Raw genomic sequence first — 15,419 nt, forward strand, 5'->3', positions numbered from 1 at the left:
ATCAATAGAAGCTGAATAATTCATTTCAGCTCGTTATTTCTTGTAACCCATGGTAGTTAAACAAAACACTTAAAGAGACAATGCCGCATTGAAGCAAGCCTTAATGTTTTATTTCATCGTTTTCTTTGAAACTTTCCTGGAATTTTGTTGAGAATAAAAACTCTATTTTAATGACATAAAAGAATCTCTACTTTCCAATTTATTAACGATAAAATAAAATGTAAATCTATAGACAAATAGCTGTCTGCTTCTGAATACACTGAATATTGTTCTTGACATAAAAAAATCGTTAAAACCTTTATCGTTTCCATTCATTAAACTTAATGGAATTCGAATCGTTCAATTCATATTGAATTGAAATTCTTTTTCTTAAGCAATGCCCTCATAACTCTATCTAATTCACTCTAATGAGAAACGGATTACACTCTCCGAGTTATCGCTTTTGTTTTTTATTGATAGTCTTCACGCAAGTAAGAATAATTTCTGAGGCTGAATCACTGTTATATGACAAGTAGCTGAAATTCAATACATATACAATATATATTTATTTATTTTTTCCCTCTCTCTAATTTCTTGGGTTCAAAGGTGGTTTGGATAAAATAATAACACTTCGATGAAATATCACATTTACATGTATAACTTAACGTTTCGCTCCTTCCTTGGGAGCATTTCCAAAAGAATAATTAATATATGATGATGAAAATATTTGTAGAATAGGTAAAAACATATTAGTATATATCTTAAAAACAGAATTAAAATCAGTGTATTCACCTCGAAATGTGCTTAGAGGCTATTAGGTCAGGTGACTTAATCCAAAGAGCTGCAGAAAAAAGGTATACTATACCTAGATCTACGATAAAGAACAAACGTAAAGAGACTTATACAAAAAATGTAGAACGTGTAAGAATCTTTAGTGATGAAGAGGAGCATGTTTTCGAACAACATCAATTAAAATTAAATAGAATTAAAATGCCAGACTATGGGTTCCCTCTAGTTGAAATTGATTTTGGTTATGCAGTTAAAAGCTATTTGGACAAAAAAGGTGGACACATTTGTCAGTTCAAAAACAATCTCCCTGGCTATGAATGAACAAAAGCCTTCTTAAAAAGACATGAAAATCTGACTCTTAGGATAAGTTCCAATATCAAAAAGGTCAGAGCCGAAGTACATGTTTCTCTCATCGAAAATTACATTGATAATCTCAAAGAAGAGGTTGAAGATGTTCACCCAAATAATATATTCAAATACGATGAGACGAACCTTACTGACGACCCCGGGAACAAAAAGGTTATCTGGAAGGAAGGAGCAAAATACGTGGATAACATTTGCAATTTAAGTAAAAGTGCAACATCAATATTGATGCCTGGGAATGCTGCAGGTGACCTCTTGTCCCCATATTTTATCTATAGAGCTAAGCACTTGTGTTCCACATGGACTGAGAATGGTCCTGAAGGAACTCGATGTAACCACTCTAAAAGTGGGTGGTTTGATGCAGTATGCTTCGATGATTGGTTCCAGTTACCAGGTGTTGAAAATCTAGATGGTCCTAAAGTTATCATTGGAGATAACTTATCTTCTCACATGAGTTTGCATGTGCTTAAGCCCTGTGAAAAGAATAATATAAGGTTCGTTTGCGTCCCTTCGAATTCAACACATTTAACGCAACCATTGCCTTCTTTGGACCAATGAAAAGTGGAAAGAGTCAGATTCAGGATCAAAATTTGCAACGATCCCTAAAGATTTGTTTCCACGATTTCTAAAAGAGCTAATGACAAGTTTGGAAGAAAAGCGAAGAGGCAATTTGACGGCTGGATTTGCCAAATGTGGAATACATCCCTTAAACAAGCAAAGACTACTAGACCATCTTCCAGAAAACCAGCCCGTGGATAAAGAGTCTATAGGAGAAGTTTTTATGGAACAGTTGGAGAAGAAAAGAGATGAGTTTTTAACTGAAGATGGCCCGAGAAGAAGGAAGAAAAAATTGCAAGTGCCTGCGGGCAAGAGTATTGCATTTGAAGAGGTTGAAGCAGCCATCTCAGAAGCAGCAAACAAACCTTCTACCAGTGCGTTAAAGAAAACACAAGTTTCTAGAAAAAAAAACAAAAAAAGCAAAAGTCTTCTTCATATGAAGATGATGTTGAGATGGTGTTAGAATCTGATGGCAAAGCGAAACATTTTCCGATTTGGAAGAAATATTATAGGAAGTAGCAGTCATACCTGTTCACAGCCCTAATGATGAAGAAACACCAGTTGCGTTGAAATCTGAAGACTTTGCTATTGATAACTTTGTAGTGGTTAAGTATGATGGACTGAAATACCCTGGCAAAATTGTTAGTTTATCTGAAGAAGGACCTATAATCGACTGGGTGGATGTTTGTCAGAAGATCAATCCTTCAAAAATAGTTTCAAAGAGGAACTAGTTCCAATTTGATGTGAACTAATATCATTTTTGTACAATACAATTCTTTTTTAATAATATGAAGTCCGTTTCATTTATTTCCATTTCTCATCATTTCATATCTGGTGGTAATTTAATCTTGTCTAACTTTAGCCTATCAAATACTAAACATAGGTTTTATATGGTTTGAAAGTATGGTACAAATTTTCCCTAATTCAAGGCAACTTTGGCCCAAACATTGAAAAAATTCAGTATAATATTGCAAAATGATTGAGGGTCTCAATATGACTTTAATTTAATGATATAATGTTTGCTTGTCAAAAGATATGGAGCTGATATAAAATATTTTTCGAATTATTAGATAATGTGGTGAGAGGAGTTTGAATACTTGAAACAATCGGCCGTAGGGGAATGTCAGGTTTGTGGAGTTTTGGTAAACCATATATTTTAGGGGGTAAGGCATTGTGAGTTTTCATTTATTTGCGTCTGATGGCGAAATAAAAAGTTTAGATTAAATCATTATTTTGTTTTTGATAAGAATTCGTAGGGTCTTGTTTAATTTTTTTGTAAGTTGTGTTATCGTTTAATAATTTCATAATTTTATTATTATAATCTTCTGATTTCATGATAACAGTTTTATTAGATTTATCTGCTCTCAAAATTTTGAGATCTTTTTTTATTTATGAATTTTTTGGTTTTAACTATATTTTGAGGTTTGATACTGTTTTCTTTTCTTTTGTTGTTTAGAGATAATATTAAAAGTATCAGATCTTATTTTATTTTGAATTTCGTTATTTAGATGAATGGTGTTTCATTCAATATTACATAAGATATTTGTCACAGTTAATTCTCTGTCACTAGAAATATTTTGTGCAAAATTGGGACCTAAAGATAAAACTTCTTTTATGTCTGACTGTAAAACCAATAGGTAAGCCTGGAATCAAATAGTCCCATTCTTTTTCAAATGTTTCTGCTATTATGGAACTCTAAAATTCAACTTAAATATACGATTCAAATACAAGAAATTCTAAAATTGGCGGAAGCGCCTTTGATGTTTGTTTTTATATAATTTTTATTATAGCAGACGGTTGATTTACATTGTTTCTTTTGAATAATTTTTAGAAAAGTCTTTCCATTTAATTGTTACTTTTCTTTATTTTCTAGAGGTGATTAGAATTATTTTGGAATAAATTAGAAGTTGCACGGGCATAGCCAAGAATTAGCTTTGGGGTGGGTTGGTTTTGAGTGAATAAAACAACAGAAATACACTTCTATGAAATTTAATATCTATATATTCACCGTACAAATTTTAAAATGAAATGATTAAATTAAATCTAAAACCATTGAAGAAGGAGTCTTCGGCTTTTTCTTTTAAACATATTTACTAATTCATCGGCATGAATTTCTGTTCCATAGTCAATGTTCATGAGAGCCAAACCATCAAGTCCGTTTTCCCTTGTAGTACTTCGTAAATAGTTTTTCAGTCTCCTTAGGTTCGAGAAAGACCTTTCTGAAGTAGCAGTGGATACAGGAATGGTAGCCAAGATTTGTAGTAATGTGTAAATATTAGGATAAAGGTTTTTATTGCAACGCATTCTAAACTAGATTTCGGGGTAGACGAAATATTTGTCATCACTGTTTTCCATACTTCAAGTTATGCTTCAACCAGTGTTATGTTTGGTAAACCTTCCAACCAATTGTTGAATTGTATGATCAAGAAATGGAATGTTCGGTCTACTTAATCAAGGTTACTAGAATAATAGAAGACTTGTGACAATAACAAGATGCGCAGTAGACAAGTGAATGTCATCGGTTCTTCACAGCTGTGAATTCGTTAGTTAGAAATATATCCGTTTGTATATACAGATCAGCAAGAAATAACACATATCCTCATAACTCGAACATAATGTTAGTAAGGTTTGTTTGACATAAAAATGTAAACAAAACACAAATGTAAACATAATGACGTAGCTGGTGCTCTAGCAGCTGATCGGTTGTTTACGGAAACATGCGCATGTCACAAACCTTCTATTATTCTAGTAACCTTGAATTAATTGTCTTCCGACGACGCGTGGCATTCGCATTTTAGCTCCATTTTTCCTTCAGTAAAACCTTTGCGTCCTCATATAGATGAAGATATTCGACGTCAGTGTTGTTTCTCAGGAGTTGTTGACATCATCTACATGTTTGAATGCCGTGATAAGATCAATGTCAATTGTTTGTAATTGTTTCTAAGCGACAATTAATAGCTCATAACTTTTTGAAGAATCGCTAAATATTTCACAAAATTCGAAGATGGAAGCGTACTTAGCAATTGGGCGGTTTGTTGCGATGTTTCCTTTTTGTGATTAAATTGGAGTTCTCTAGAGCATTCACAATCGCTGAATAAATTTTCCTGAATTTTATAATAGCTCCATGTTTGTAGACCCACCGAGCTTCACACATTGAGATCAAGCATTTTTGGTTAACGAAGGATAGCAGCTTTTCAAGTTCTTGAAACCCCCAAAACCCCCCCTTGGTTTCGCCCGTGAGGAGTTGTGTAGTGCAGTTTACTTCATAATAAATAGTCATAGTGAACAAGTCGAAATAAGAAGTAAGCGAGGAATTCAGATAAATTATTCAAGTTACTTAAGTGAGAAGTGAATTAAATTATAATAGTAGTATGAATTAAGAACGTAAGAGGCAGAGTTTCTAATCGTAAGGTAAATTAATACTTCTCGATTGAAAATCGTATAAATAAATGAGAAAATCATTATAATACTTTTTGGTAGGTGCAAATGTTCTCAGGGCGCAAGTTTTTAGCTACTTTGGAAAATGTGCGTAGTTTTGCTTTTTTTGATGTGAGAAGAACAGAGTTTCTACTAATTATGGTATTTTTCAACATCGACTTCTGAGACCACAATGCTGCTGTTCCCAATTTTCTTAATAACCCCTCAAAATAAATTAACAAAGTATTTCACTTTGTGTGACGTTCTCCAGTCCATTAAGTTGATGTAAACGATTTCATTTGTTGCCTTGATGTAGTTAGTAGCAAAATATCACAAACATTGGGATATGACAAATTATCTCAAAGTGAACTTTCCCGTCAATAAGTTACAGTTGATGAAACTGGGTCCCAATGAGGTGAAGTCGCCAAGTATAATTTATAAAATAAATTACACGAAGCAAGGTTATGAGAGAATTGGTATAATCATTTTTATAAGAAATCCTATTTGAAATATTTCACATTTCATACTTACAAAGAAAATAGATAAATTTGTAGAGGGTTCACAATAATTTCAATAAGACACGCCAAAACCCAGTTGTCATTCAGAGGACGGAATAAAACAATGTCCAATAGTAAAATTTACTAAACTCAATGAAAAGTATACTATATTTGGGTAGTGAGAAGCAGAGAAGAGTTCTTTAATAAGTGAATTACTAAATACTCTTGTGTTTTTAGTTTTTTAGTTTCAGCCAATGAGTACATACATACTATGAGAATCATATGCTGTTTGACCTACCTCGCTCACCCTTCTAATATCAAGGGCTGACATTTAAAATGAGTTTCACCCACAAGTCTGATCCTATAGTGTCGGCCACCCACCGCCCGTAAGAGAATTTTCCATATTTTCATTGTTACTTAACAATGACATAAACTTATCTACTTCTTTAATAAGAACATTAAACTGGAATAAAAATGCAAATGAATTTAGAAAATCGAAAGAAACTGAAAAATTATCACCAATTATTTTAAATATAAAACAACTCACTCAGAAAATACAATCTAATGACAACTTGAATCTAAATTTCGTGAAACGATAAGTACATAACATATGAAACAGTCCTTCTTCAAATACTACCTTCACTTAATAATCAATTGTAAAATAACTTTCCTGAATTTCTTAGTACCAATTTTGTCACTAAGTAGGTTGAAATAATTTTTTTCGGTGAATTCGAATTCGATAAAGATAATGACTAAATCTGTAAGCACTTCTTATGCCAAATTATCTAGTGAGGCTAGTAAAATTCTTAATACCATTTTAGGTAACATAAAATGAGAACATTTGTGACTATAACTTCATTCCAACATCTCATTTTCATAGCATTAAATCGCCAATATACATTCCGTCGCACAAATGACGCATATTTTGTTGAATGAGAAAATTTTCATGAGGAAAAAATTAAAAGGCTCCTGTATGATCCAAGAATATAGCTGTATGATAGCTTCAACCACTGTCAAAAGTTTATTCACATTATAATTATGATTTGTTAATAAACTCAGAATCAATAACTGGGATCACTTCTTCTTGCATGGATTATTGCTGCACATGTTGGCATACTTGAAATTACTCAATACCAAAGGCATGTAAGATAAGTAGTAGGATAAAATTATCATTCACTGACAAGCAAAAAAGCCTCTAGCTACTGTCGTCTCTGACACGATTTTTTCTAGCAAATGAGGAATGTGTGTAAAGAATAGACAATAATGGACCACCACACTTTGCTCCACACTTTATATTCTTTATTTAAGGAATTGAAGATACATGTAAACAATTTTGCTTGATTGAAAAAATCACATGCGGCCTGCGAATGCCCATTATTTTGCAAGTCTTTATGAACCGCGCAGGTTGCAACTGCGAGCATCGGCCCTGTTGTCTAAGTTAGGCGAGACTGCAAAACAATGGGTTTCTCATGAACATTTAGCAATGAGAAAGATATGTTTCTGATGAGCTCCTCATGCCAGCTCCCAAAACAAGGAACAACTAAATATTTGAAGGCAAAAAACATCACATTAAACATATTTGTACGATATCAACTTCAGTGTGGAAAAAATGATTTGGTTTGAGCGAATGCAAAAATTGTATACCTAAAGGTCGAAAATGTAGAAAAACCATAAAATATTTTGTTTCAAGCTTGGTCGTTTCTGTTTCTGTTTTTGTAACCTCCATTTTTTTATTTTTTTATTCTATCAATTTCACTTTATTAAGTACTCATACAGAGGTTGGTTTAAGCTCTGTAACGATCTCAAAAATTCATGCTCCATACAATTGTGTCTATGTCAAAACTTGTCCAGTAGACCTGATTTCAGAATGAATAACCGATACAAGTTCACAATATGTTTACCGAATTTTATAAATTTCTAAACTTGCCGCTACCAAATCATCGATCACAGCATTGTGGAAGGCTTAAGATTTTAAAAAAATGGGCCCTGTTGCTGACGCGTCGCTTTCATAACTACCGGTATATATAACAAATACGGAAACAGTGGCGCTGGCATTAGTTGAGCAGTCCAGAGAATCAACTTCAGCTTGATACTATACAGGGTTATATTGCGAGTAATAAACATTCTCCTGCCTCATTATTTCAGAAGTTATCCTAGCAATTTCTTGGAAACTCATGAAAAATACAAGATACGGCTACCAGAAGCTATATTTTCTATTCCTCATATTTCCCTGATATTCTGAATATATGATGCAGGGTTTCTTAGCATTTCTAGCTGGCAGATCTCTCTGTCAGTCAACGCCAAGTTACAAATAAGACTCAACTCGAGGCCCATTGGAATTGAAAACTCATTGATAACATTTTTTTGAAACACAAATTACTGCCACGCTGCAATGACTTGTACTACACTAAGGTATTCATTTCATTCAATGCGGCAGAAATATCTGCCAAATAAGTGAGTATGAAGTGCAAGTATTTATAATAAATGATTTCTAATAATTTGGTATTATCGTCCAAACCTAGATCACATAATCGAGTGAGTGCATTCGTACATGCGAGCCACTTTACTTATGTAAGGACAAGCAGAGAAAGCTGAAGGTTTTCCACATCTTCACACAGTATTTATCTAAAACTTTCTTGAGGATGGAAAACATTTTTTTGTAGGTGAAGCATGTCTGTGGAGAACACAATGACTGCAATCATTCGAGCTCCATTTTATTTTTGTTAACAGTCCCACTTCATTACCTTTTCGTTTAAAATACAAGAAACAATATGGCTAGTACATGATTTCATGCAGGTTTCCAGTATGGTCTTTGACTGTGTTTGTCACCCTATAACTGAAGTTTCATCAATTTATTTGCATGAGATTGGTGCTCTTTCTCTTGAAAAAATCAATCTCTTTAGTATGGAGATTCGAGTGAATACCGTCAGAATGACGAAGCAATTTGATTGAAACCATGGAACGGTCACCCGCAAATCACACACTAACCTCTGTCTCGATGAACCTCATGTTTGAATAACTTTCGGTGTACATGCTGGAAGTGATAAACTTGGCAAAAATCAAATGATACACTCATGAAGAAAGTAAGTAAAACAGTAAGCACTATGATTGCTAAGCTAATCTCGCAGCATTTTCGCGTAAAAAGTTACTACGCATCGAGTGCCGTAAGCTGTTTCACATCAGTTTTACAAGAAGTCTAGTAGGGAGTTTACATCTACGGACACTAAAATAACTGCGGATCAACACTTGGAAACCGCAACTGCTGAAGAAAGGTGGTCACGGATAGAGCCGGAGGATCGATAAGGGGTGCTGTGCAAAAGACAATTGAAAAAAAAATATTGAGTTGTTTGAAAATAAATAATCGGAATTAACTAACTTTTCGAACAATCTCTAATATAAGTAAAACGTTGTGATCCAAATAAATTGATATCAATTGGTTATGAATCTTGTTGAATCATATATAACAAACCACACAAAAACTGTACTTCTTCTCAGTGTGTGCGAATGTATTTCGTCGTCCTTTAAATAGGAAAACAACTACTTTCCTGGCTAATGCCACGAATATTGAATTACAATCCCTCTAAAGAGCGTGATGTAAATCGACATTTTTGCCGATATTAACATACCCAATTTCTCGCAATTGCGAGATAGTGTCTTACCAAAAAAATATCTACAACGACTATACGAACACCAGCTTTAGAGCAAAATGCAATAGATACAATTGATGATGATGTGTGTGACTCATTCGAGACCTTATTTCATATCTACTCACAAATACTTTAAATACTTTATCTGCAAATAAACGATCATAGTACAGATCAAAAAATATAAAGAAATAATAATGGTTAGGTTTTTTCATATCTCAACTGAATACGATAACTGTGACCTATTGTTAGAAATTTTATCTACAGAGAGTTATAAAGGAGAATTAAAACAAATGAATTCCGTTTTTGCTTCCTTTGGTCGCTAAATATTCATTGCATAAAACATTTATCATAAAACACCCTCGAGAATTTTCTATTTGTATTTTATTCACCATTTTGTAACTTCACTTGTTTTGTTCTCAGTTGGTATGAAACTTTCGTAAAGTCCTCTAACTAATGTTTATTTGTCATAATAGTAGTCGCAGAACTTGTAGAAATGCTGTAAGAATTAAGTTTGGAATTAATAACCAACACGAGGATTATGTAAGTGCTTAGATCTCAGATTTCTTCGTCGTAGTTTTGATTATCATACAGTAAATTATTATCAGAGTGCATCACAAAGTTTTGTTGAATCTGGTGAATATTGGACATAAATTATTTAAGACGGTTATATTAGCTTCACCTGTATGCGGGTTTGTAACTCTCCTTTGGAGTATATTCTCATTTAATAAAAATTCTTCTTGTTGTAAATTAAACCCTTCGATAACTACAACGTTTCAGTTCGATACAAGTTTCAACGAGATGTAGGTATATAAGCAGCGAAGTCATTATACGTGAGTGGTATCAATTAAATTAATATAGTTATGGTAAAAAATGCAAAAAATACGCTCTTGTAGCATATCAAACTAAAAAATGGAAAATAAATAGTTTAGAAAAACCGGAAAACACGCATCTGAAGCACATTAAACTAAAAGGTTCGAAATATTTTTTTGAATAAGATAGAAACAATAATGGATGAAAAATACTAGTTTTATTGTGAGAAAAGTGTGGGGCTTAGTTCCATATTTTCCGTACGACACTTTTTCACAATAATACTCGTATTTCCCATTCATTATTGTTTCTATCTTATTTTTGAAAAGACTTTTTGACTTTTTAGTTTGATGTGATTTATAACCGTGTTTTTTTAGTTTTTTAAAGTAAATTTTCATGAATACTTCCATCTTATATCTTATTTTCAATTAAGGAAATGAAGAAATGATTGATTCTGGGGATATTCCTACTAAACACTATTTACTACGTCTACAATAACACTTAACGTTAAACTATATGTCGCGCATTTTGAACTACAATCTTTCGAGACTACATGAACTGTATCTAACATAGTATTGCCTGTCATCTCACTGTAATACAGTTTTTTTCGTTTCAGACATTTCAGTTTCATGCTCTTCCATTCTACTATTGATAATATTCGTAAAATAAGCACTAAATACTAATACATTTTATTTGCAAGTTAGCAAGCTACTGAAATTTGAATGGAGAATTTCATATTATAATAATCATGGAATCCAATTTTGTTTGAAATTGGTAATCACAACGGTTGAAAAAGTAAAACAAAGATATTTTTTAGTGGAGCCACAGCATCGAATTCCCGACTATTTAGGTTAATTCTAGCATTTTGCTTTTATTTCGGACTTACGTACTACACATGAATTGACTGTAATGTACCACGATCCTGTATCCAATAATTGCTGTTGGAGTATCAGATTTCACACAGGTAGAAAAAAAAAATAAAATGATCTTTTAAGTTTGAAAAATCTTTCACCTCCACCACCGACTGAATACTCAATCTCCATCTTAAAAATATATTACAACCTGATAAAAAAGATACAAGATCGGAAGTAAGTTCCAAATTTAATTCGAAGAATTCTGCTCGACTTTCTGTTCATTACTTGAACATGATACTGTTAAAACGCTATTTTCATATCGCGCATGATCAAATAGAGACAATCTGCTGGAACAAACAATTGTAAGGCGACTATTTAGCCAATCGCCCGTAAACACATTTTCGTTATGAATCATTGAGCAACAAAATTCATGTATAAAATCATTTAATATGTAATTGATAATATACGATGGTTACTACTTAAGTTCTGAAATATGGCAACACTGATGCGAATATGTCAAATCTGACATTTCCATCATAGAGTTTGACATTTTTAGTGGTGAACGTACTCAGAACGTATTATCATAATAGCGCTATTTGACAGGTTTACAAATACTAGGGACATTCATATTTGTCAAAAAACGGAATTAGATCGTGCACATTCTCGTGCGATGATTTTCTATGGATATCGACGTATATTAAACCAACAGCATTGTGCCGATAAACTCGCATCGCCTTTAGTTATTGAGCACCATCTCGAGCCTCCATGTTTCGCTGGTTTTCGAATTCAGTCTTCGTCCCACATCGCTACGGAATGAATTTCGTGAATGTCGTCTAAAATCAGCTGTTGTGCCAGAAAACATCGATGCTGTGCATACTGTTTGATTGAAACATACTTGAGCATTGATTTCACTCGCATACATTCAATATTTCATGAACATTCGGCTGCGCTGTAGACCGCATAATTTGACAATCGCTTAAAAGAAAAGCTTGTGACGATTGGTGCGAAGAAATGTTAGAAATATTTTATCGCGGTTCTTCAAAAGATAGCGATAGGCGATGAGTCGTGGGTATATACATTTGACCCCGAAATTGATCAATACAATCGAGTGTATGGGTCTTCAAAGACGTGCCAAATCCTACAAAAAGTGATCACGCAAGAAGCACTCTATTTGACCAATTTTTCTTGTGTGTCCGTAGCAGTTTTGCCACTTTGCTGTTGAGATATCGGACCATTCGCCGAACTTCTCAGACACACCTCATATATCAATTTAGATATTGAAAATTATTTCAATATTACTCTCATGCAACATTTGAAAGCTAACTATGTGTTGTTACGCTATTAAAAGAGAAAAAATCTGCAATATGATCAGGAGCCACGTTTATTTCTACTTCTTGAACTTGTGGTATTCACATCATACGTTACCTCACATTATCTCATGAAAACAGAAAAAATCAACAAACATACATGAGAAGATAAATTGAAATTAGCGAAACAGACTACAAAGGACGTACACCTTTTCAAAAATAATTTTTTTTTTCTTTACATTTCAATGTTGTAAGAAAAGAAGGAAGAGATCAATAAGTTTGCATCAAGTTCTGTTTTTATTCTGAAATTCTGAACTGGAGCGGAAAATGGAAATAGTTTGATCAATAATACAAACTGGAACCAATTTTGAAATATAGATGCAGGCTGTATAATTTCAGGATAAATCAAGAGAAACTTATTCTTTTTAGCAATCATATACAATATCTTCAAAAATTCAATATGGAATGGAACTTTCAGGCAACTCTAGGAGATAATTAGTTGGAATAGTAGCAATATAAATTATGTAGTAGAAACAGTAATATACTTGTGCCATCTGTGCTTCATTGTCAGAAAATAATAACTGAATGAAGATAAAACAAATAAAAGAAAATTTCAATATTTAGAAGAAAACCACAGTCACTAACACAATTATAGGTAATAGTATTAGGTAATAATTAGTATATAAATCCAAACATTATTATTAGATTAGAAGTTGTTTAAGAGTAGAAGGCACTTTCCAGTAAATATGCCCTCAAATTATTGTGAAATGCGGGAAAACCTGATATCGGTTTCATTTCAATTGGCAAGTGATAGTGCATTTTTTTACATTGTAATCAACTGATTCTGAACATGGTGTAGGTAGGCAAAGGTCGTGATCCGCGTTCCTAAGCGGATAGCTGTGCAACGACCTTTCTGAAATTGGAGAAGCGTGCTTACGAATTAGGCAAACCGATTCAAAGATGAATAAGGAAAGAGTCAGATTTTTAATATTTTAAAGAAGTCCCTGCAGTGAGCCCTGTTGTTTAGTTCGAGTAGATATCTATCAGCTCTCCTTTCTAGTTTGAAGATTTGCTCAAATTGAGTGGCATTACACGTACCCCAGATAGAAAGAGCATATAGGAAATGCGACTAAATAAAGGCAAATAGACTGTTGAGGAGGTGGATAAGTTCAGTTCTTTGGGAAACTGATCTCAGCGCAAAACAGGAGGAACTTAATTTTTCAGATAAGGCTGCAATATGTAAGTCCCATTTCAAGGAATTGTCCACAACAAGCACAAAGAATTTCATAGATTCAACGACGTCGATGATGATGAATATCTTTATATAGATGAAACTTTAGTTTTAGAAATGTTGAGACAAGGAAGATTAGAATCGCACATGATTTAAGATTAACTAGATATGGTCCTATGAAGTGCCGTGATATCAAGTTTGCTCCAAAAGAAATTAGTGTCGTCTGCAAATAGACATATTTTACCACTGATGTCTAGATATAAGATGTCGTTTATAAACAGAAGAAACAAAATAGGGCCTAGTACTGATCATTAGAACACTAGAACACGCCACATTGTATTGGCTTGCAAGAAGACGTCGTTGTATCAACCCTTACAAGCTGACTTCTGCTGGTAAGATATGTTATGAACCATGCGAGAGGTGTTCCCCTGAAACCGTAGTAGTGCAATTTGTTGATTGGAATATTATGATTAACACGATCGAAAGCCTTAGAAAAATCACAATAAGTTGTTGCAGTGTAGTGATGGCTGTTTAGGCTAGAGTAGACATTATTTTGGAGGGAGAATATAGTATCACTTGTGCATTTGTTACTTAAAAACCCAAATAGATAGATTGTTAGTATTTTTTATCTAAACATAAATGATGAAAGCCTCTTTTTGACCAATCTTTCTATGATCTTAGATAACGTGGGAAGGAGTGAAATTGAGCAATAATTCGATGCTTGATTTTTATCTCTCCATTTATGCAGAAGTATAATTATAGCCGTCTTAAAGCATTGGGTAAAAGTGCCATTTTTAAATGAAACTCAAAAACATTCTCAAACTTACTTACATTTGAGTATTTATTTTTGATGTCCTCAATTGTACTGCGAAGCACTGCTAAACTACGGGCATAAAGACTGAGTAAGTTAGCATTATCATCAGGGAGATTTGAAAGCTGATCATGAGAAGGACTTGTAGAATTTGATTTAGTCAAGTGATTATTGAGGTTATCAAATGACGAAGAGATTATGCTTGAAGAAGAAGAAGTCTCATTTCTTAGATCATTCACAATGGACCATGTTTCTTTAGAAATATTTTGAAAATTGGCGAGTTTCCTATTATAATTAATATCTTTGGCAGCTTTTATTGTCTTATGATAAATTTTCATGTAAATTTCGAAGAAGACACTATCTGAGAATTTCCTTAGGTGAGATGAATATCGCATGTTCTTTGCAGATATACATAAACATTTAGTGAGCCAAGGTTTTAAAGGTTTTTACCGAAAAGATACGGCATAATTTTCCAGAAGCATTTTAAGTAATGGATTTAACCGAAAATTTTGTTAACACTGCTTGCATGATCGAAGAGATCTGAATGAAAGTCAGTACAGTCGGTGGATCATACTATGATAGCTGACTTAGTCCATAGTACTAGAATTGGTCTTAGTTATTCTGGTTGGTGCCGTTATATGCATGACCATACCAAAAGAATAAAAAATTGGCTGAAGACATTCTTGACCTGCACACACAGTGGAATAATCAATATTGAGATCACCACAAAGAATTAGTTTGCTTTTTAGAGGTGAGGACTCCAGTCAGGTCAGTAGCTTATACTTTAGTAAAGGTAGAAAACTGTAACTACGTTTGCAGATGAGAACTTCAATTTTGACTGTAGAAAATAATAACAAAAAAAAAGTTACAAACTTGTAAGTATACATTAACAATACTATTAAGTATACGAAACGATGGAAAAAAAATTGACCTATAATCACATTTCTATTATCCAAAATAATTCTCAAATACCATTCAAAGACACCGTAAAATACCAGGTGTGTTACTTCAGTAATAAAATAAATTAATATACTTCTATTAAGAATATCTAGACATGGTTTAATATAAAAATATTTTGGTTACTTCAGTATAATTCAGCTATGGTCATATGAAGTGAAGCACTTTGATAGATGTACATATTCGAGTCAATTCGGATAGA

General features: G+C 33.2%; 1 protein-coding gene across 1 annotated transcript; it reads left to right on the forward strand.

Annotated features, from left to right (window-relative positions):
- Positions 1-777: 777 nt before the first annotated feature.
- Positions 778-1,689, forward strand: LOC130449025 (uncharacterized). Its single transcript, XM_056786656.1, has 2 exons — positions 778-1,054; positions 1,097-1,689. Exons 1-2 carry the CDS (start codon positions 778-780, stop codon positions 1,687-1,689), a joined length of 870 nt encoding a protein of 289 aa, XP_056642634.1.
- The last annotated feature ends 13,730 nt before the right edge of the window (positions 1,690-15,419 follow it).

The sequence above is a fragment of the Diorhabda sublineata genome, chromosome 9 (assembly GCF_026230105.1).
Source record: "Diorhabda sublineata isolate icDioSubl1.1 chromosome 9, icDioSubl1.1, whole genome shotgun sequence".
NCBI classification, from domain to species: Eukaryota; Metazoa; Arthropoda; class Insecta; order Coleoptera; family Chrysomelidae; genus Diorhabda; species Diorhabda sublineata.

Coding starts and splice junctions, on each gene's coding strand:
- LOC130449025 (XM_056786656.1), top strand. CDS start 778: ATGTGCTTAGAGGCTATTAGGTCAGGTGACTTAATCCAAAGAGCTGCA. Junction 1,055..1,096: donor CAAAAAAGGTGGACACATTT/GTCAGTTCAAAA, acceptor AATGAACAAAAG/CCTTCTTAAAAAGACATGAA.